General features: G+C 44.5%; 1 protein-coding gene across 1 annotated transcript in view; it reads left to right on the plus strand.

Moving 5' to 3' along the window:
* Nucleotides 1–615: 615 nt before the first annotated feature.
* IA-2 (tyrosine phosphatase IA-2) overlaps nt 616–18,971 on the plus strand; it is a 624,632-nt gene continuing 606,276 nt past the window's right edge. Inside the window, exon 1 of the mRNA XM_037429474.2 lies at nt 616–864. Within this exon, the coding sequence (XP_037285371.2) occupies nt 798–864 (67 nt within the window). The 5' untranslated portion in view covers nt 616–797. The remainder of the gene's footprint in view (nt 865–18,971) is intronic.

Here is an 18,971-nt window from a genome sequence, read left to right on the forward strand (position 1 = left end):
ACAACGATTTCTTTGCCCGATTTGTTCGGGCCAGGTACGACCATTTTGATGACGCAGCTTGTCGTTTAGTTTTGTTTTAACGCCTTTCCCCTTTGAGGAACTGCGAGAGGGAAGAAAGGGTCGCCACTCGGTAACATAACAAGCGCTCGCTACCGGGGGCCACTAGGTAAATGGGCAGTAGAGAATGTGAAGCACCAAAATGGCAGGCGAATGGACGACGACGGTCTCTGCTTTGCATAATGGGATACAGCTTGCCACACGGCGAGCTCACGTTTCGAGAGGACACCTTATATGCCGAGAGCGTAGTACATTGTCCCCACTTCCCCCACACAGCCCACTTTTTTTCTCCGGGAGCCTTCCCTTAGGACCTCGTGCCTCCTTTCCACTGGTGCTCCCCTTTTTCGCGAGGCCGCGCGCTGCGTACGTATCAAAAAGGTCGCGCGCTCGCGCCGGTTCTGCCGGCTGGCGCCGGAGTTTCGACGTCGGCACAACGTCAGCGCTACGTTGGCGCTACGTCATCTTCATCCGGGCTACCTCTGGAGGCGCGGGAGGCACCATCTGGCGCTGGCCAAGCGAGGGACAGTCTGAAAAATCCAGCGGCCGCGCTTGTTTTGTTTTTCGTTCTTTTTTCGCTCGCGCCCGCAGCAGCCAGCCTCTTTGAGCCCGGTGTTTTTTGGGGACAAGTGTGCCGAAAGACGCGCGACAATCGTCAAGCCGATGCCGTTTCTTCACCGCCCCTTCGGAAAAGGCTTCACGATGGAGTAAAAAAAACAGGGCCTGCCTGCGCGACCGGCAACATGCTGACGGCGGTGGCCCTCTGCTTGCTAGCTGTCGCCGGCGCCTGCTCGGCGGACGGGAGCGTCGGTAAGCCTAACTCCGCGCCGTGCGGGGAAAAACACGGCCAGCGGAGAGATGCGTGCGAGCGCGCTTGCGAGCGTTGTCGCGGTTGTCCTTTGCCCCCCTCCTCTCTATTGGGTATGCTGCTCACGTACCGCGAGGGTCTCTTCGATTGGGGATGGTTTTCCGAACGTGTCGCGACTTGGGCAGCCCAAGACGTTGATCCGAAACAGAGTATGAAACTAGGTACGCGCGGTTCGACCAGCGACCGAGCGCCGTTGTGGCGCTGGGACGGCAACGATCAACACGTGAAGCGGCGCATCGGTACCCCGCGAGTCATATGGGACGCTCGGTGCATAGGAAAGCGCCGATGTTTCAGTCCATTACGTGGCCTAAACTCGACAATGTGTGCCGTGCACCTATGCATTTTAGTTTGAGCCAGCCATGTGATGCGATACGAGTACAGCTGACTGGACTTGGTTTCTGTGTTTTTTTGAGAAGTGCGGCTCCTGCGTGGCCTTGAGAAACCTGTGGCGTTCGATTTTGGGGCCCGACGGATTATCAGGGAGGAGGCGACTCTCGTGCAAGAATGCTCTGTTTTTTGTTTTTTGAGAAAACGATCGGTGGTTTCACCGGCAACAGAGGAGTAGTTTGATGACACGCGTTGGCTTAGGCAGACAAAGGAATACGAATAAGCCGGGATGTAGTACTGTATAATAAAACTGACATTCACACAGAAATCGATACAGAACAATGATTTTTGCATTTGTTAGGGAAATTGCATCTTCGCAATGTCCAACACGCAATGCTCTATGGTCGACCTTTAATGGTATACGCGATGGTGTAAGTACTTGGTGGCGATGCCGATGCATCCGCTTCCTCCATACGGACGTACATAATCCTTCTATTGTCTACATATATCAAGTGAAAGGTCCGCAGCTCCGTGTCTGCCAATAGAAGAAGTCATTGATATTGTGAACGGTACATAGAAGATATTTCGTAAAGTGGACAATGATATGGTGCTGAGAATTCGCACAGGCTGATAAATCCTACGTCACTGATTTCTGCAGGTTCGTAATATTGTCGTACGTTGACAGTGCTGTCGACGTACAGAATTTTTCCGCACCGTCAGGCGAGCATGTGTCGGCATGACGCCTGTCTAAACGCATCGCAGTGTTTCAGCAACCCAAAACTTTATTTGCTCTGAAATCGCCTCTTTCGTCTACTATTGGTGCATATGCTACATTTAGACACTGCACATCCACCGTGTCTCTCGTCCCTTCCTTTGTCTTTCGTCGAGAGTGACAACGCTTTCCGAACTGTGTTACTCGATAGCAATACAATGTCGCGCAATCGGTTACCCGATTGAGTGAACGTGGGAATGGATGCAAGCAATTCGAAATCCTTGTCAGGATAACTCGTTGTAGTGAGCACAACTCCACGAAAAGGTATTTGTTTATTTCCTATCATTCTTCAGATATACTCTTGATATATTTTGCAAACACTGTGAGACGCGATAGGGGTTAACGTGCCGTCACTGCGGTGGACTGATCGCCGCGCGCGAATTTTTCTTTTCATCGCCACGAAATGTTTTCGAAACCGACGCCGTGTTTGTAAAAGCACTTTGCACCGATTCTAAAGTAAAGCGATTATCAATATCGTATTTTTATGAAATGAGAAACTGTATTAAGGATAATCCATTGTGTCCCTGTTCAAAAGCAGACTGCGTCTATTTTTTTTCTTCTGCAGAGTAAGGCCCATAGGAAATCAATAGGTGCAATTAGTCAGAACAGCAATTGCCGTATCCGACTGTGCAAATAAAATACTAATGAAAGGAGGGTATATGAGTAATGGAAAGAGAAATATTTAATAATTAATATTGTGCGCCATATATTCAAGGAAAACATTTATAGGGAATAACTGAATGCAAGAACAGTGCAACCTAGGAGTAGTTACTTCGTAACTACGGAAGCGAAAAAACAAGGACAGAAAAGAGCGCTGACTTTCAACGAAGATTTAATATCGGAGTGGTGCACATATATAGGCGAAAAATGAGAAAAATGGGCATGCGTAGAAGGGTGCAGGAACAACTAGTGCGATACAATGTCAGCAAAACTCTTGTCTCTTGTTGAATGGGCTGAAAAAACAAATACATATGTAACTTAAAGAAGATCGAGATACGCAATCTCCTTTTGCAACAACGCAACCGATGGGCAACTTACACATTTACCGTCAAACTTGTTTATTTGATAAGCTTCAATTATCTCACGCGCGGGCTAGGCTAGTTGTTCCTGCACCCTTCTACGCATGCCCATTTTTCTCATTTTTCGCCTATATATGTACACCACTCCGATATTAAATCTTTGTTGAAAGTCAGCGCTCTTTTCTGTCCTTGTTTTTTCGCTTCCGTAGTTTCGAAGTAACTACTTCTAGGTTGCGCTGTTCCTGCATTCAGTTATGTCCTACCAACTTGCCCAAGCTTCCACGCTTCATTTATATGGAAGTTGTTGTGAACTCTATTTACAGCACTCATGCTTTTCTAATCGAACTGAAAAGGGTCGTTTTTGGAAGGCTTTTAATCAAATGGTCGCAATGCGCAGATAGCCTTATTTAACTCGTGACAATTTTATAGCAGTTTTTTTTCTGTAGATTATTCGTAAGCAAGAAGTGCTAGTCGGGATTAGCGGAATGACAAAAAAGGTTAGCAATGAAAATGGCACAATGTAAGATGGAATAACTAGAACGAGAACGATATCACGTGTAAAGACGAGGAGAGCTTGCGAATGAAGCATTCCAGGAAAAAAAATTACGTACGAGTGAGAATAGTTCATCTTGACTACCTTAATCAACTGTATACTTGATCAGCTGTCTGTAAACTACCTACGGTTTTTTCCTTCTGTCATACAAGTCTAGCCACGCTGTAGTGTTCCGATAAATAAAGAAACAAACACGAACCACAAAATAACAACGATGCATGTCTATTTTCCCTTTTTTAAGATCGGTTGCTGTATTCGTAGCTCGAAATGTCGTGTAGTGCTGACATTAGGCGAATAATTTTCGTATCATACAGCCTATATTGAAAAGACTAATATTTATCATTTGCGTCTGATCGACCTCGTAGAAAAAGAGTACTTTTGCAAGTTCGCTAAAAGGGTAGGTAGAAGAAATAGTGGGGGGCATGACTGCTGTAATTTCGAATAAATTTATACTGAGGAAATAAGAGACTAAAGAGAAGCAAGCGCATGTGTGCGCTCACAGCATGACATAGAAAATAAAACAAGACCAAGATAACTGAAACAAAAGCCTGCGAGGGCTGACCGACATGTCAGCCAAGATGTGAACGATGGTGTCAGAAGTTGAGATACGAAACTGTTACCGGATTTGCGTGTGTGCAAGGCCGATGCACCCACTCCTCCCATAATTTGGCCACGAAATGTGCCATCAGTGCAGGTCGGATGCTTAACAAAGTGACTTCCCGTAAACCAAAAGATATCACAGCGCTTGCGGAGAGGGAGGAGAAAAACGGAGCGGTATGATTGCTGGGATATATTTTATGCATTTAGCCAACTGTCTCGATAAATAACTTTGTCGCCGTAAGCACTAACGCGTACGTCTTGCAAGAGCAAAGCAATCTGGCGCAGATCCTTCCCCGTATCGTTATGAGATATCCACAATCTATCACGCCCACGTCTCTCTTTTCTTTCTTTGTTGTCGCCAGGCTGTTATAGCCTGTATTCTATATGCCCGCTGTTTTTCAAGGTAAAGGTTGCTCTTGCTTGACGGCAATCAGCTGCGGGAGAGCGTTCTACGCGGGCACCTGAGACACGAGAGCCGTGAAGGGAGACAATCCTCTCCCTTCCTCTCACCCAGCGTCCCACACACACCTTTGCGTGGGTTGTCTTCTCTAGGCACGACCGATGCCTCTCCCTGCTCCACTGATGGCGCCTCGCTTTCGTCATCGTCGACTGCGACGTGCGTGAGGCAGCCCGCATGCGGCGTAAAAGACCTGCATCGATCGCTTCTGCTTCGTGCACAGGCCGACCGAATCGTTCGCCCTCTCCGTAACTCTGTTACCCTGTTGATTTTCACGGGCCCCTCTTTGTGGTCCGGGCTGCTCGTTAGCTCTTTGTGTGCTTCACACCATCCAGACATACAGCTGCGTTGACTGAATGAGTACCCCGTCGGCTACGTTGGTACAGTTGTTATGATGCTTGGCTGCTTACCGAAGAAAGTCCTAGGTTCGCACCCGGCCGTAACGGTCGCATTCCGATGGAAGCGATATGATAGAGACCCGTGTACTCAGTGACATAAGCGCTCGTTAAGGAACCTTAGGTGGTCGAAATTTCGGGAGCCCTCTGCTACAGCGCGCCTCAGAATCACATAGTGGTTCTGGTAATTAAAGCCGCTCGCATTCATTATTAACTCCATGGGTGCCACTTTTAGTGTGGCACGAGGCTCCTCATTTAGGCTAATGTACCTGTGGCGTCTGTACATGTCCTATGTAAATTAAATTCCAGTTTATTGAACGTACAACGATACATATGTTTGTGGATTTCTAAGTTTGTTATTTCTTATGTACAAGATACGCGCGTGTTCGAGAAAAATGGATTCGGATAAGTAGCATTCTTTTTATGGCCATTATAATTTAGATGCCTATTTTTTGCAAGCTCACCGGCACATTGTACTTTATTCTTTTTGTAATTTTTCAATACGTCTACTACCACTATTTTTATGCTGTTTGTGAGATAATTCAAGAAGCTGATTTAAGATCCCACAGATTGGGTGTCAGGCTGACGTGCGAAGAGCTCTAAAGCTCACTATGCAAGTCCACTTGTAAATTGTTGCAGCATAATAGGTGATAGCTCGCGTTCCCCTTTACTTACATACGTTGCGGGTCAAAACAGTTGTGCAAGCATGATGTTTGTACCGTTATCTTCTTTCTAGGCATTTCAGTCAACATAAGCGTATACCGCATGGTCCTATAAACTGTGGAGCAAGTGTGTCCTTGTGTTGACGTATGACATGTTCATAATGATGGTTGAAGACATGTACATGCTTGGGAATCTCGCGTGCATTTTAAAACTATCATCTATTAGAGGCCAGAGCTTGAAATTAACCCGCAACGTAGAAGACGGTTTGTGAAGTGGGCTTTTCCTCATTAAGGCTGTTATTGCGGCGGAGCACGCTTGCGGTCAACGTGTGGCAGTGTTTATCAGAAAATGTGCGCAATAACACGCCTAAGAGAGCCTATGCCTAAAATATTGCAAGGTGTTTGCCCAGAGATCGAGCGGAGTCGCCACCCGGTGGCCACTGGCTGAAGCGCGGCTAGTGTGGATTGCTGCCTGCGTCGTCTGCTAGCCACATAAGGCAAGCGCTTGCGGGCACGTCATGGTCATCCTGAAAAAGTGGTTTGTCCTGCTCTTTTAGCGCAAGTTTAGCTGAGTGTGAATTTGCCTAAAACATTCTACAGACACATTCGGCCTTGCTAGGCTGTATACGCAGTGTAATAAGATAATTTTGGACACTTGCCGAGAGTGCTGTGTTTTGTAGTTGTACGCCAGGATCATTTCGGGGTAGTTGCCGCTTTGTAGTTAAAATGCGTCAAAGACTGCACTTGGCGTCGTCCAAAACATGAGGAGTAATTAATATTTAGCGAATGCAGCGTTTCAGAGACTCGGTACGTGGTAAACGACGTTTTGCTTTGTTGTGGCTGCCTAACTGCGGTGCTGTTACTTATCGGACGAGCTTTAATTCTGCTCGTTATAACCTTTTATAGTACGGCCCTGGTCACACTACAGCAATATATTTGTGTTTAGTAAATTCTGACGGTTTCATAGTTGAATTGTCCCTAAAAAAGAACAGAAAACGAAATGACAAGAAGGCAATTAAACTAGAGTCGCCGTGTGCAATTTTAACATTGGGTGAAACCGATTACAGACACACTTATGTGCTTAGATTTGGGTTCGCTTCAAAGAATCCCGATGGTCAAAATTAATTCAGGCGACGTGCCATAGATTTATGCCCTATAATGTAACGCAAACGGTCACCTTTTTCTAAAGTGCTTTTGAGGCGTTATTATAAACTAGCGGAAGAAGCGGACATTATTCCCCTGAAAAATGACCGAACCTTTGTTGCATAACTGTCATGCAGGTAACGAATCGAATAAAGCTGCGTGCTGAAGTGTTACCTTCATGTACTGTTATTGGAGTAAGAACAAGTGCACCAAAGCGCTGTCAGCCACATAGCTTTCCTAATAAGTTTATCAACTGTCCTACGTTTGTTAAATGAATAACTGAATAAGTACAAACGCTGATACGTATTCGTGGTTACCTTAGCTTTTTGCCCAAGAATAAGAGATTCTATTCCTTCTTTCCTTTTTTAGTATCCAAGACCAGCATGCACGAAGCTAAGAAAGAATTCAGATGTACTACAGCAGTGCGTAGTAGGTGGTACAAAAGCTCAACAACTACAAACAAAATTACTAGAAACGTGAGATAGTGCGAAAACACAGACATTTGCCAAATGAGAACATCTCTTTCAGTGACAGACTGTGCTTCTCTCACAAGTAATAGTAACGTTCAGCGTGCATAGTGCTTCCATTCGGCAGCGGATGACATATATATTGCGAGTAAGCTGCAGTCACCACATTTTATTCGCGGACAATCGGCTCACACCCATAACCACAAAGCGCCGCTGCGTACATTTGTATGTGCGCCGCCGGCCGCCTATCCACACTAGCGCGCTGACGGTGCTGCCGCCTGTAGCGCAATCTCAGGGTGAATCGATGATGGGTTGAAATAATTTTTCTTCCAAATTTCCCGTAAATTAATGCATTTTGAAGCACAACGTTTAGAGCGTTATCTTCTTCCTAGACTTTTACTAGTATAAAAGCGTAAAGTAGTAACAACCGATGCAGGGCAAGTGTACTCGCATAAAACATGTCAAACCTTTCTGACAACGGCTGAAACAAAGACCTGGTAACGTTAGTTACATTTTAAAAAGGTCGTCTAGAAACCCATGACTTAAGTAACCCACCCGTAATGCAAACACAGCTTGCTTGTGAAGTAGGCTTTTTTACACTATTAGGTAAACTGCGGTGAAGCACGCTTGCAGTTAGAACATTGCCGAGATGATTAGAAGATGGCTCTAGTTTAACGCGCGTAAGGATTGTCGCGTACGTCACATTTTTGTACGAATGAAACACACATGCGTAGAGCGTATATTATTTTCTCATGTATTCCAGTCACGTGCAACAGACTTGCGCTTGCGCTCCGCAGCTTATGTACCTCAATGTACCGCTAGCGACTCTAGAGAAGAAACTGCGACTCAGTCTTTGTCATCAAGAGGACGTCGATTGCGTCTCGTAAGCGATTAGAGAAAATAACAATGATTGAAAGGTTATTTCTGATTATTTTAAAGCTCAAACATGATCATTTCTGAGTCGGAAGTCGTACCTTTTGGGCTTTAGAGCACATCCGATGACATCTATTTCTTTACTTGGAATTATTGCTATTACCTCGTTGGACTAAACAGAAACAGAAAAATATAATCACAGTAGCTGTGAAGAAACATATACGAACAACTTTGTTATCAATGAGCATGAATATTAGACTCGCTTGGTCAAGCGATTAGCTCATATTATAGTGTACTCAGCAAACACCGACAGAGAGATTTAGTCTTGCGCGCTTAAAAGCTCTGCGGACAAAAGCGCGTGACCATAGGCTAAGTTTGTCGTTATAATAAGGCACAAGAATCGAGAAACAGGATGAGGGAAAAATAATAAAAATGAGAAAAAAAGAAAACGTTAAGATTTAAGATAAGAACACACGCTGGAACATAGTCTGTCTAAAGGCGTGGCACATCGTCGAAACAAGTAGTGAGGCCACCCAGAAAATTGAGGAGTACTAAGAAAATGAAAGCATAGCCTAATACCAAAAATGGTGTAAGTTCAAGAGATGAAAAAAAACGAGAAAGAGAGAATGATGGACAAGAACGAAGCAGAAAGCTTTTAGCGTTTTAATGGAGGCGCCAGAAGAAAAGTGAGGGAGCACTCTATAGAGACAAAGGAACCTGCACAGTAAAGGAGTAAGAAAGAAACACTAAGTGAAATACACAATTGCATTTGCTGTAGTGCGCACGAAGCCTTTGCAGCGACGTGCGATGCTTTTTTGACATTTCATCAACATCGTTAAGAAAAGTCAATTATAAAATATTTTCATGGGTTGCGCTAAAAGCAAATGACAGTTCCCAAATTGAGACTGCTTCTCTGTTTGTTAAGCATTGCACAACCAGCGTAAAAGGTCTCTTTTTTTACGGCATCGCTATGCGACATGCCTAGTGATGCGAGTGTATTTTTTTATTATTTATATATGAAAAAAAAACGTGGGAGGGAAGGCTACGTTAGAGTCGGCCATCCCAACATCATGATAGAATGCACAAGATACAAACACAGAAACACAGATACAAACACAGAAGAAAAAGAATAATCTGAAGCACTAGAATAGAACAAATGGTAGGGAAGGAATTGTAGGGGGGTCAACCATTCTAGTATAACCAGTTTGCTACCGTACATGTGGGAAAGAGATGGGGGAGGTCGAAAGAAGGCGAAGAAATGCGCTTGTGCAGAGACACTATGTACTGCGCTTTGAACGATTTGAATGAAAGTGCTCTAAATGATTTTGCCAAAAAAACAAAACAAAAAGCAAACAAAAAACTTAGTGAACTGTCCTCGCAGTGCTACGATATGACGAAGCGAGAATAAGTTTCGAGTATAAAAGGCGCCTATTCGGGTGATTGCTAGTTTATATTTTATTTTATTTTTTTTTGGTGTTATAATGTTGACAGCGCTTCGATGGCCAAAGCAGTCATGGCAGCCGCAAAGGTAAAAAAAAAGGGCGGAAACTGCAAGGCAGGCACATCAATGGCGCCGCGCATGCTCAGATGCGGCTTATTTGCGTCTGCAAATGTCGCTCGTGCCTTTCGGCACGTGACGCTCTGTCGTTATAGATACTAGAGTTGACCATTGTGCCCCGCCGTGGTGGTCTAGTGGCTAAGGTACTCGGCTGCTGACCCGCAGGTCGCGGGTTCAAATCCTGGCTGCGGCGGCTGCATTTCCAATGGAGGTGGAAATGTTGTAGGCCCGTGCGCTCAGATTTGGGTTAAAGAACCCCAGGTAGTCAAAAACTTCCGGAGTCCTCCACAACGGCGTCTCTCATAATCATATGGTGGTTTTGGGACGTTAAACCCCACATATCAATCAAATCAGAGTTGACCATTGTACATATTCACACTATACGGCTTATAACCAATGAGCACAGTCTATAGGAATAGTCCACTGGTGGTCGAAATTTCCGGAGCCCTCCACTACGGCGTCTCTCATAATCATATGGTGGTTTTGGGACGTTAAACCCCAAAAATCAATCAATCAACAGGAATAGTCCAGTTCATGTAGCATGATCACATTGCGGATGGAGTCCTTGCAGATAATGGCAAGGAAGTAATAAATACTAAGGACAGTTAATTAAATTCGTGTACAATATAAGATCACGAAGAGCACTCACTCCGCGTCCTTGGTTATCATAATGTGGCCACGGTTGAAGCACTTTGCCAAATGTAAGGGGTCGTCTGTCGAGGGGGTTCAAGCTAAAACTCAGTTGAGTACGTTGTTCACCATATTGCACATATTCTATAATGATATGCTCCACAGACGCATCGGCAAGGTCACAGTGGTCGCAGTGTGGGGTAGTTCTTCTTTTTTATACGGCATAAGAGGTGAAGTGCGTATGCAACACCTAATTTTAGTCGGTGCAGCAGTGAGACGAGTGGGTATTTTGATTGGGTGTAAATCAGAGAAACGGATATATTCGATAAAAAAAAGTTATCACTATGTATGCTCATCAAACCAAGTGTCCTTGCACAATTTGTAGCGCGGTTCGGAAATAACCTTCTTGATTTCCGAGAAGGAAGCTGGCAACGGTGTCAAGTGATTTTTTTTTTTTGTGCGCTTCAGTGGCTAATTTGTCAGCACTTTCGTTTCCCGTCACTCCTACGTGACTGGGAAGCCATTGAAAGCAAATCTCTTGACGGTCCAGAGACGCCATAGTAATAGTTTTTAGGATTTCATATATTATGCTATGATCTATATGAAAATTAAAATTTTTTAATCATTTCTAGCGCTCCTTTGGGGTTAAGCTATATTATATAGTTTTCCTTTTGATGGCCTTCAACAATGAATTTTGAGAAAGAGAGAGAGAAATAAATAAAAGGAAGAGACAGGGAGGTTAACCTAGAAGAACTGGTTTGCTACCCTGCATGGGGATGGGGTGAAGGGTCGGAAAGAGGATTTTGAAGTTCGTGGTATTGCAACGAGCTTCGTGGCTGTAGCCATTGTGAAAGTCGAAAATCTCGTTTTATTTTATATGGGGGCATATGAAAAGCCGTAGCTGAGATTTCATCTATTGTAGTAGTCCGTGAAAACAAATGTGAAACGGTCTCAATAATTGTACATTTGTTGAAGCGTGAGACATTTTGCTTCAAGGTAGTGTATTATAGATTTTTTTTTCTCTATTCCTTTGATGCCCAAAGTGACTGAAGGCAATACAAGCTGCCAAGAAGGAAAGTTGATATCTGGACACAAGAAATGATGCTTTTGTTGAAGCGTGGCCTCATAAGCTCGCAAGGCGTCACCGATTCGCCCGTTTCTCTGAAGGAGTTTTTTTACGACGCGAATGAGCATAATGCGATAAGCGGAGGAAGTGGCGGCAGAGCTTTTGGATTCCAAGAAATTGAATGGGCGGTCATTTTGATTCTGCGATTACAAGGTGTCTGTGACTTGACCGTGACAGGCCCACGGAGATCCGAGGACTGCAGTCTACGATGTTGTGTAGCTTACGTTCATTTGTTTGAGACATACTTTGCATCACGGGTAATTCATATGCGATGTCTTGTCGAACTAGAACTCTATGGACCTTCAGAAATGATTCCGATGTGTCACACCATCTGGTTCCTGTAATACATTGATGAAAATTGAGTCTCCGATTGATAGCTTCTTCAATGTTTAGAGATATGAGGGCCCCAGGTTAGCAGGTGGTTCATTGTTATGCCAGGAAAATGATGCTTCATGCTACAATCTGGGTGATCGAGAGACTGAGCTGGCCGTGACATCTTTTGGTAAAAGGCGGTACTGCGAATTTTTTTACTGAAATGTCCATGTCGAATTCCGTCAGAATACTCACAATTATATTCACGCATTTTTGAAGCAGATCCTGTACTTCTCGGCGTTCATGTCCTGACGACCAGTGGCAGATATAATCTGCGTACATCAAAACATGTACGGATGATGGTAGAATAGTGGACAGTTTGTGAATTACTATATTAAAGAGTTAAGGGTTTATTCACCCTGTATAGGTACACCTGTTCTGAGTCCTCGTAATGGGCTGCTGTCCGTGCTCGCCATCATGAATACAGTTCGACCATTCAAACAATCAAAAGTCCGAAGGAGTAGGCGTCCATAGATTCCCAGACTGTATAGCCCGTACAGAACATGTACGTGGCTAACTGTGTCAAAGGCATGCCTGTCTAGGAAAGCTGAAACTGTCATTGTTCCGAATGTCCTCTCATGCTTCACTAGAGTGACAAGGTCTAAAACAAAGTCTAAGGTACTGCGACGTAGTGTAAAACTTGATAATTGCTCAGTAAAACATTTTCTATTTTCTATTCACCACTGCAGTGGTCGATAGAGGATAGAAGAAGAGGCGGATAGAAGTTAGGTGAAATAGATCTTCTCCATGACTTTGCGAATGCAGTTGATTAGGCTTACTTATCGAAAGGATGACAGCACACTTCCTGGCTGGCTTACCGGGTTTAAGAATCGAAACTACTTTTTCGACCTTCCAAGAAAGTGGCACCAACGCACTTTTCCAACTGTTTTTATATATTCTCAAGAGTGCCGTGCTTCCCGAAGGTCTGAGGTTACGCAACATGCTGTAAGTGATATCATCTTGGCCTGAGGAAGTTTTTTGCTGTACGTCACGCAAGGCAGACTGCAGTTAAGTTAAGCTGAATTGTACATCCAGGTAGGAGTGCTCCTCCGTAAGTGGATCTCTGATTAGTCGCTTCAAAGCATGCCCTGAAGAACGACAACGACGACCGTGACAACGATGCAATAACAATGACAGCGTTCCCACCATTTCAGACCTCCTCATACAATACAAGTGTGGGCTGTGTTCCGACAAGAAATATCACCTAGACAGAAATAGGCGGTGTCAGTGTAATTTTATGGAATCAACCCAGGTGAACGCACCACAAGAACAGCGACTGGTTCATTATCATGGTCGAAGTTCTGCAGTTTTATTGATATGCCTCAATATACAGTGAAGGACATGTAGGCCAACCGAAAAGTTCATAGCCTCTCCTATAACTTATCTCCCGTACAAGAAAGTACGTAGTAATAAAAAGGTCCCAACAAATTAACGTCCGTTAATGAGACAGAGAGCGAGAGAGAGTGAGATAATTGTAATTGTAATGCAGAATAGCAGGAACTTTACTAGAAAATAAACATGCGGTTTGCTACTTTCAGTTGGGGAAAGGGTAAGAGGAGACTGGACACTAAGTAAGCTAGGAATGGCAGTACTCATAGCAACCACACTGCAAATTGCATGTCATGTTCACGTTTATTCACTGGGAACCATGGCCAAATCGTAACCCTGCTTGAAATGTTGGAAAACTGGCTAGCTTACTTATGGCTCAACTGTTTAAGATTCAAGATGATGGTACGCCCCTGAGCCGCTGCTAGATTGAACTCCGTACTTTGCATGTATAGTTTAGAGACGGTAATACTAGCTGACGCAACTCCAAAAATACGCTTGAAGCAAGTTGGATACTGCTGAAGGTAGCCTCAGGTTCGATGACGTCATTGTTTTATAATGTAGCTAGAGAGTGCGAGGAGATTTGGGGTCTGGAAAAGCTTTCGCAATCACCATATTGCATAATTCCACGACTATTCGAGGACGCTTGCGCAACTATAGGCGTCTAGCCAAAATTTCAGAATGAAGACTTTAATCTTCAATATAAATTTGTAAAACATCACCGATGTGGATACAGTTTCTATTTTGACCCAGAAAAAATGTTTCTGTTTACTTTTCTTCTTATTATTTCTTGCTCTTTCCCGGTGTTGAAACAGTTATTTTTCTTGACATCGTGGATATTTGCATTTTGAGTGCGTTTGAAATAAATTGTGATTGCTATAGCTCTGGCAGAGCCATCAACCATCCCTGTTATATAGAAAAAAAAACTTCGCGGGCTCATCCAGAATAAGTGAATGCTACCAGGCCTGAGACGGCTAATATTCACATTTCATGGGTATACAGTTTATATCTAGCGCCATTTAATGTGTGAGGTAAACTGTGTAGATTTACAGTTTGTGAGCTGAATTATAAAATAAGGCAGCAGTCACTAGAGTTTAGGGAACATACGGAGCCATTGAATCGAACGCGAACGTTGTGCATGGAAAGTCTTTTTTAATTCGTTATTTTAATTTATTGAAGACAGCCTTATTTTGTTCTGTTCTGTTATAATGGCTCATTGTGGATAGGTTGTTGTTTATACTACCTCGGCTGCTTCATTTGTACAAGATTTGCAGTGAGAAAAAAAATAAGTTGTTAACCAAGAGGAAAAGTTATCAACTTAGGAGACACATATAACACACTGAAACATTTAACCCATTTGAAACGAACGCTCTCGAAGTGAGGGAAAGGGGGGGGTGCATGACAAGAAGTGTTACATTACACTTGCCTGACTTCGCTTATACCATGACTCCTGTACAGCAGTCGCAGCATGTGCTCAGATGCAGGTCATGATTCGCTGTATTAAACATATATTACGTTGTATAGCACGTAAATGTAAATGTAATGGTATTCCCATAATTGCGACATATAGTTGATCAGTATTTTTTCACGCTGGGGAACAGTGAGCGCAGATGTGTCATAACATAGAAGACTGAGATACACTATACAGTGCATAGCATTGTTTCAGCACCGTATGCATTTAAGATGATGTATATTATTAAGATCGAAGAAATGCACTCAGCGCCCTCTTGAGAGCATTAGGACGGAATATATACTCAGAAAATAAGAAGCCACGCGTACACAAAAACACTGTATTGAAGTAGTGCACTTTTTATTAATGGACTGTCAGATATGACGCAGTTTGCATAGCGTGAAACATTACGACAGAACGTTCTGATGACGTGGCCAGCTGCCGCGTTCCCATCGGTTTATGCAAAAAAAAGAGACAATCTTCCTCAACTCTATAATCCCCTTGTTGTTATGAAAGTGGAGTCACGTAACTAATTTTCTCTCTTTGTGGAGAAATGATTCGTGTGAGGGAGGCGGGACTTGAGTATCTGTGCTTGCGCCAGAAGATTTGTTTCCTGTTTGGACATTTATATAAGGCCTTGGTGATTCCGACGTTGCGGAAGGAGAAAGGGGCGACTGAATGCGAATCCTTAATCATAGGAGCGTAAAGCTACTTACCTAAGGTCGGATGTTCGCATGCAGAATCCATGAATAAAGGGGCTATGACACTGTCACCAGTCACCAAATTGTGGTTTTCAGAGAAACCTAGAAGTCGAGGGTCTATTTTCTCTGTACATATTAGACAAAAATAAAGACTGCAAAAGATTATTTCATTGCAAAATGAGCCCTAAAAATGGCTGGTTTCGCCATTAGGACGTGGTGAGAGGGAACGCTTCGGCCTACCGCCGGTGACCGCCATTTTGACATGGCATTCGCGCCTTGATGTGCTTTATAAAGTGCATGCAGCCGTCTTCTACCCAAGTTTCAGCCGCTTCAAATGGTTCACTACTGAATGCCAAACTCAAGCAAGCTGAAATAGCTTCGTTGTATGCTCAGCTGATCGCTAAATGAAATCGTCGACTGGAATACAGCTGCTCACAAAGCAAGCGGCTTCTTGCGTCATGTCTCGCGAGTGTTTCACTGTTGTGAGACTGTCGGGCCGCTCGCCTGTCCACAAAAAATGCTCGTTACGAATCAAGCTCGAACAACTGCGCTAAAATTTCGCCAGCATATTTGCGAACACCCAAGAATTAATCCTCACAGCGTAGAATATGAACGAATGTTGGGTTTTGTGGGCCTTTTAACGTTCTGGTTAACGATGATTTGATTGATCGCTATGTGGGGTTTAACGTCCCAAAACCACCATATAATTATGAGAGACGCCGTAGTGGAGGGCTCCGGAGATTTCGACCACCCGGGGTTCTTTAACGTGCACCCAAATCGGAGCACATGGGCCTACAACATTTCCGCTTCCATTGGAAATGCAGCCGCCGCAGACGGGATTCTCGTCAACGTACAAACAAAATGTTGTTCCGGGTAACCGTTAGCGGACGCGCAATGTTAAGAACGATTCATTTTAACCCCGTGAACATGGAGGGTGCACGAAACGCTTCAACAGTTTTTTCCATACTTCTCATCGTAAACAAAACGTCGAAATTTTACCGTCGCCATCATGCGTTTCCTTCTCCTCGCGCTCCGGTGAATTGAGATTAAAAGTTTATGCTTACAGTGTCGTCAACTTTAGATTTTTTATTCACTGTAATAAAAGAACAATCGGAATCCGAACCTAATATAACAGGATGTACGGGTCAGGCGGAAGCAGGCTCAATAACTCTCAATATTAACTCGCTTAACTCGAGTCAGCCTTCGCGCTCTTTCGCGATATCCGTCTGCTAACACCGTGCGCATATTTCTCCACGCCATCTTCGCGAACGGTAATAGATTTGAAGAAAGGTGAGTGCCACCTCGGATGAAATACGCGAAATTGGCTGGGCGGATATCTTGTTACATCGAGAAACGGAATGTGCCCCCTTTTCATGATTATGCTCCTCTCCGATATGCTACCACACTTAGCGCTTCATTGCAAATTTCCTTCTTTTTCTTTCTCAATTCCCCGTTTTTTCGCTCATTTTTTTGGCGCAGTGCCGCAGGTATAGAGCCAATAGAACCGTGTGTCCCGAGTATTCGAAATGGAGTTATTACAAAACGTTCTTGTTTCCACTACTTGCTTTTCCCTAAAACGCATTTACTTTTTTCGTCTTAATAATTCACATATGTACGGTACAGCAGCATGGTGGGTGATGAGTTAGTTCTTAAAATGGAAAACAGAGATGGTGGATCATAATCTCTCCACTAAGCGCTGCACGTTCTCTATAGGGCACGTGGAAGTATTTGTTTCTTTTTTCTTATTTCTCCGCTGAAAATTATTTATAGAGCATTAGCATTTTAGTGGCTCTTCTTCAGACGCAGGACACGAACTTTTGTGAGGCATTTAGTGAGGCAAAGCGGGTTATTGGAAGAAGCTGCTGCCAATCTGCTCAGCGAGCTTATTAATCACACGAGGGTGGTCGGCCTGGGCTACGAACCATACACTTCCGTTAGAAACGAAGCTTTTTGTACGGTGAGAATGGAAACTAGAAAACGCTAGAACGTGGCGGACCTGATAAGTTATAAATTTATAAATTTAAATAGTGAGACACAAGTCGGACAAAAGAATATACTTCGCTACCAAATGAAAAGTATATTTTGTTGTATTGGCCTTTCTCAGCGTGATAGTGTTGAAGAGCCCCCTTCGTCGAAATTCCGGTGCCGATGTCATCGGTTGTGAGTCGAAAATCAGCGTTGTCGACGAGCAAAAGGATAATGCAAATAAAATAAATTATATTTTTTTTGGTTGGAATGACAATACAACACGGTCACCCTGCATGGTAATCAGGTGCTCTATCGCTCAGCCACAACAACAATTGAAACTTGAAACTGCCGTGAAACTTGAAACTTGAAACGGCATTTAGCATGGAGCTAGACATCTCCAGAACCTCCAGGTGGACCCGTGCCACTGGAGGCCAGTGGCGGCTTGTGCTTGTTCGAAATTGGTTTTGGACCACGTGGTTTGGACGCAGCCTTGTGCTGCTGCGTCGGAACGAAGACGCCTTCGCAGGTGGCCCATCTTCATTCTTTCTGATGGACACCTCGCTCCCTTTTGTGGGGTGTTTCGCTTGGGGCCCCGACATTGGGGCTCTCGGTTGTCAGTGATAGTTGTTCTGTTGATTCCACCGGCTCTGGTACCTTCGTTGGCGTGCTTGTGTAGCCTTCTTCGGTTTGGCAGGCTGCCTCTTGAACAACCTCCCCAGGTTCCTTGCCGGCTTGTGCTGTTAGCTCATCACCACCAATCGGTGCAGCTCTACTCACTGAAGCATCAGAGTTCACAACGTCACCTGTCCCTTTCGCCATGTCCTCGGCATCGTTGGCGTCCATCACCATATCCGTAGTGTCTTCTTCGGCGGGACCAATCGCTGATGCGTACGTACGCATGCCCGCGTCTTCACTGTGGCTGAACCGATGACAGTGTGAGCATCTGAGTACCTTACACTCTCTTCTAACATGGCCCATACTTTGGCAGCGCAAACACTGCATTGACCGACCAGGTGCAACCACGAGGGCCAATTCACCAGCTACCCTGATTTGATGTGGGAGGTATTCAACCGCCATGCCTCTCTTGAGCTTAAGAAGCTGAGATCGTGTGGTTGACCCTTGTCACTGACTCCTTGGGCGCGCCAGTGCTCCCGGGTGACTTTCATAACCTTCCCAAAAGCTGCCAACGCCGTTCGCACGTCTTCATCCTCGACACCGTAGAGCAATTGATGAAGGTGCAGCCGCACCTGCTGATCCTGCGGGTCTACGACGATGCAGCTCCTTCACATCCAGCAAGCGTTTCGTGGCGTTCGCGTTGCTCATGGTGACAGCACAGACATGATTTATCTGATAGGCCCCCAGGGCCAGCATCTACGGCAGCGGACCCGTAAGACCGAGCGCGTCTCGGAAATCATCAACTCGGTATAGGATGCCTCGCAAATCACGGTGTAAAAACACAGTGCAGAGGTGGCAAAATAATCTGGTATCCTGCGTCTTGATCTTTGATAATTCTATTAGCGCGGCTATGCTCGACGACAACTTTTCTTGGCACTGAATGGAAAGCTACGGAGCCAAATCACGTGCATAATACCGCCAGTTAATGTAATTCTAAAGTAGGGCCCGAATTTTCAACGTGAAATCCAAATACGT

Source organism: Rhipicephalus microplus, chromosome 1 (genome assembly GCF_043290135.1).
Source record: "Rhipicephalus microplus isolate Deutch F79 chromosome 1, USDA_Rmic, whole genome shotgun sequence".
Lineage (NCBI taxonomy): Eukaryota > Metazoa > Arthropoda > Arachnida > Ixodida > Ixodidae > Rhipicephalus > Rhipicephalus microplus.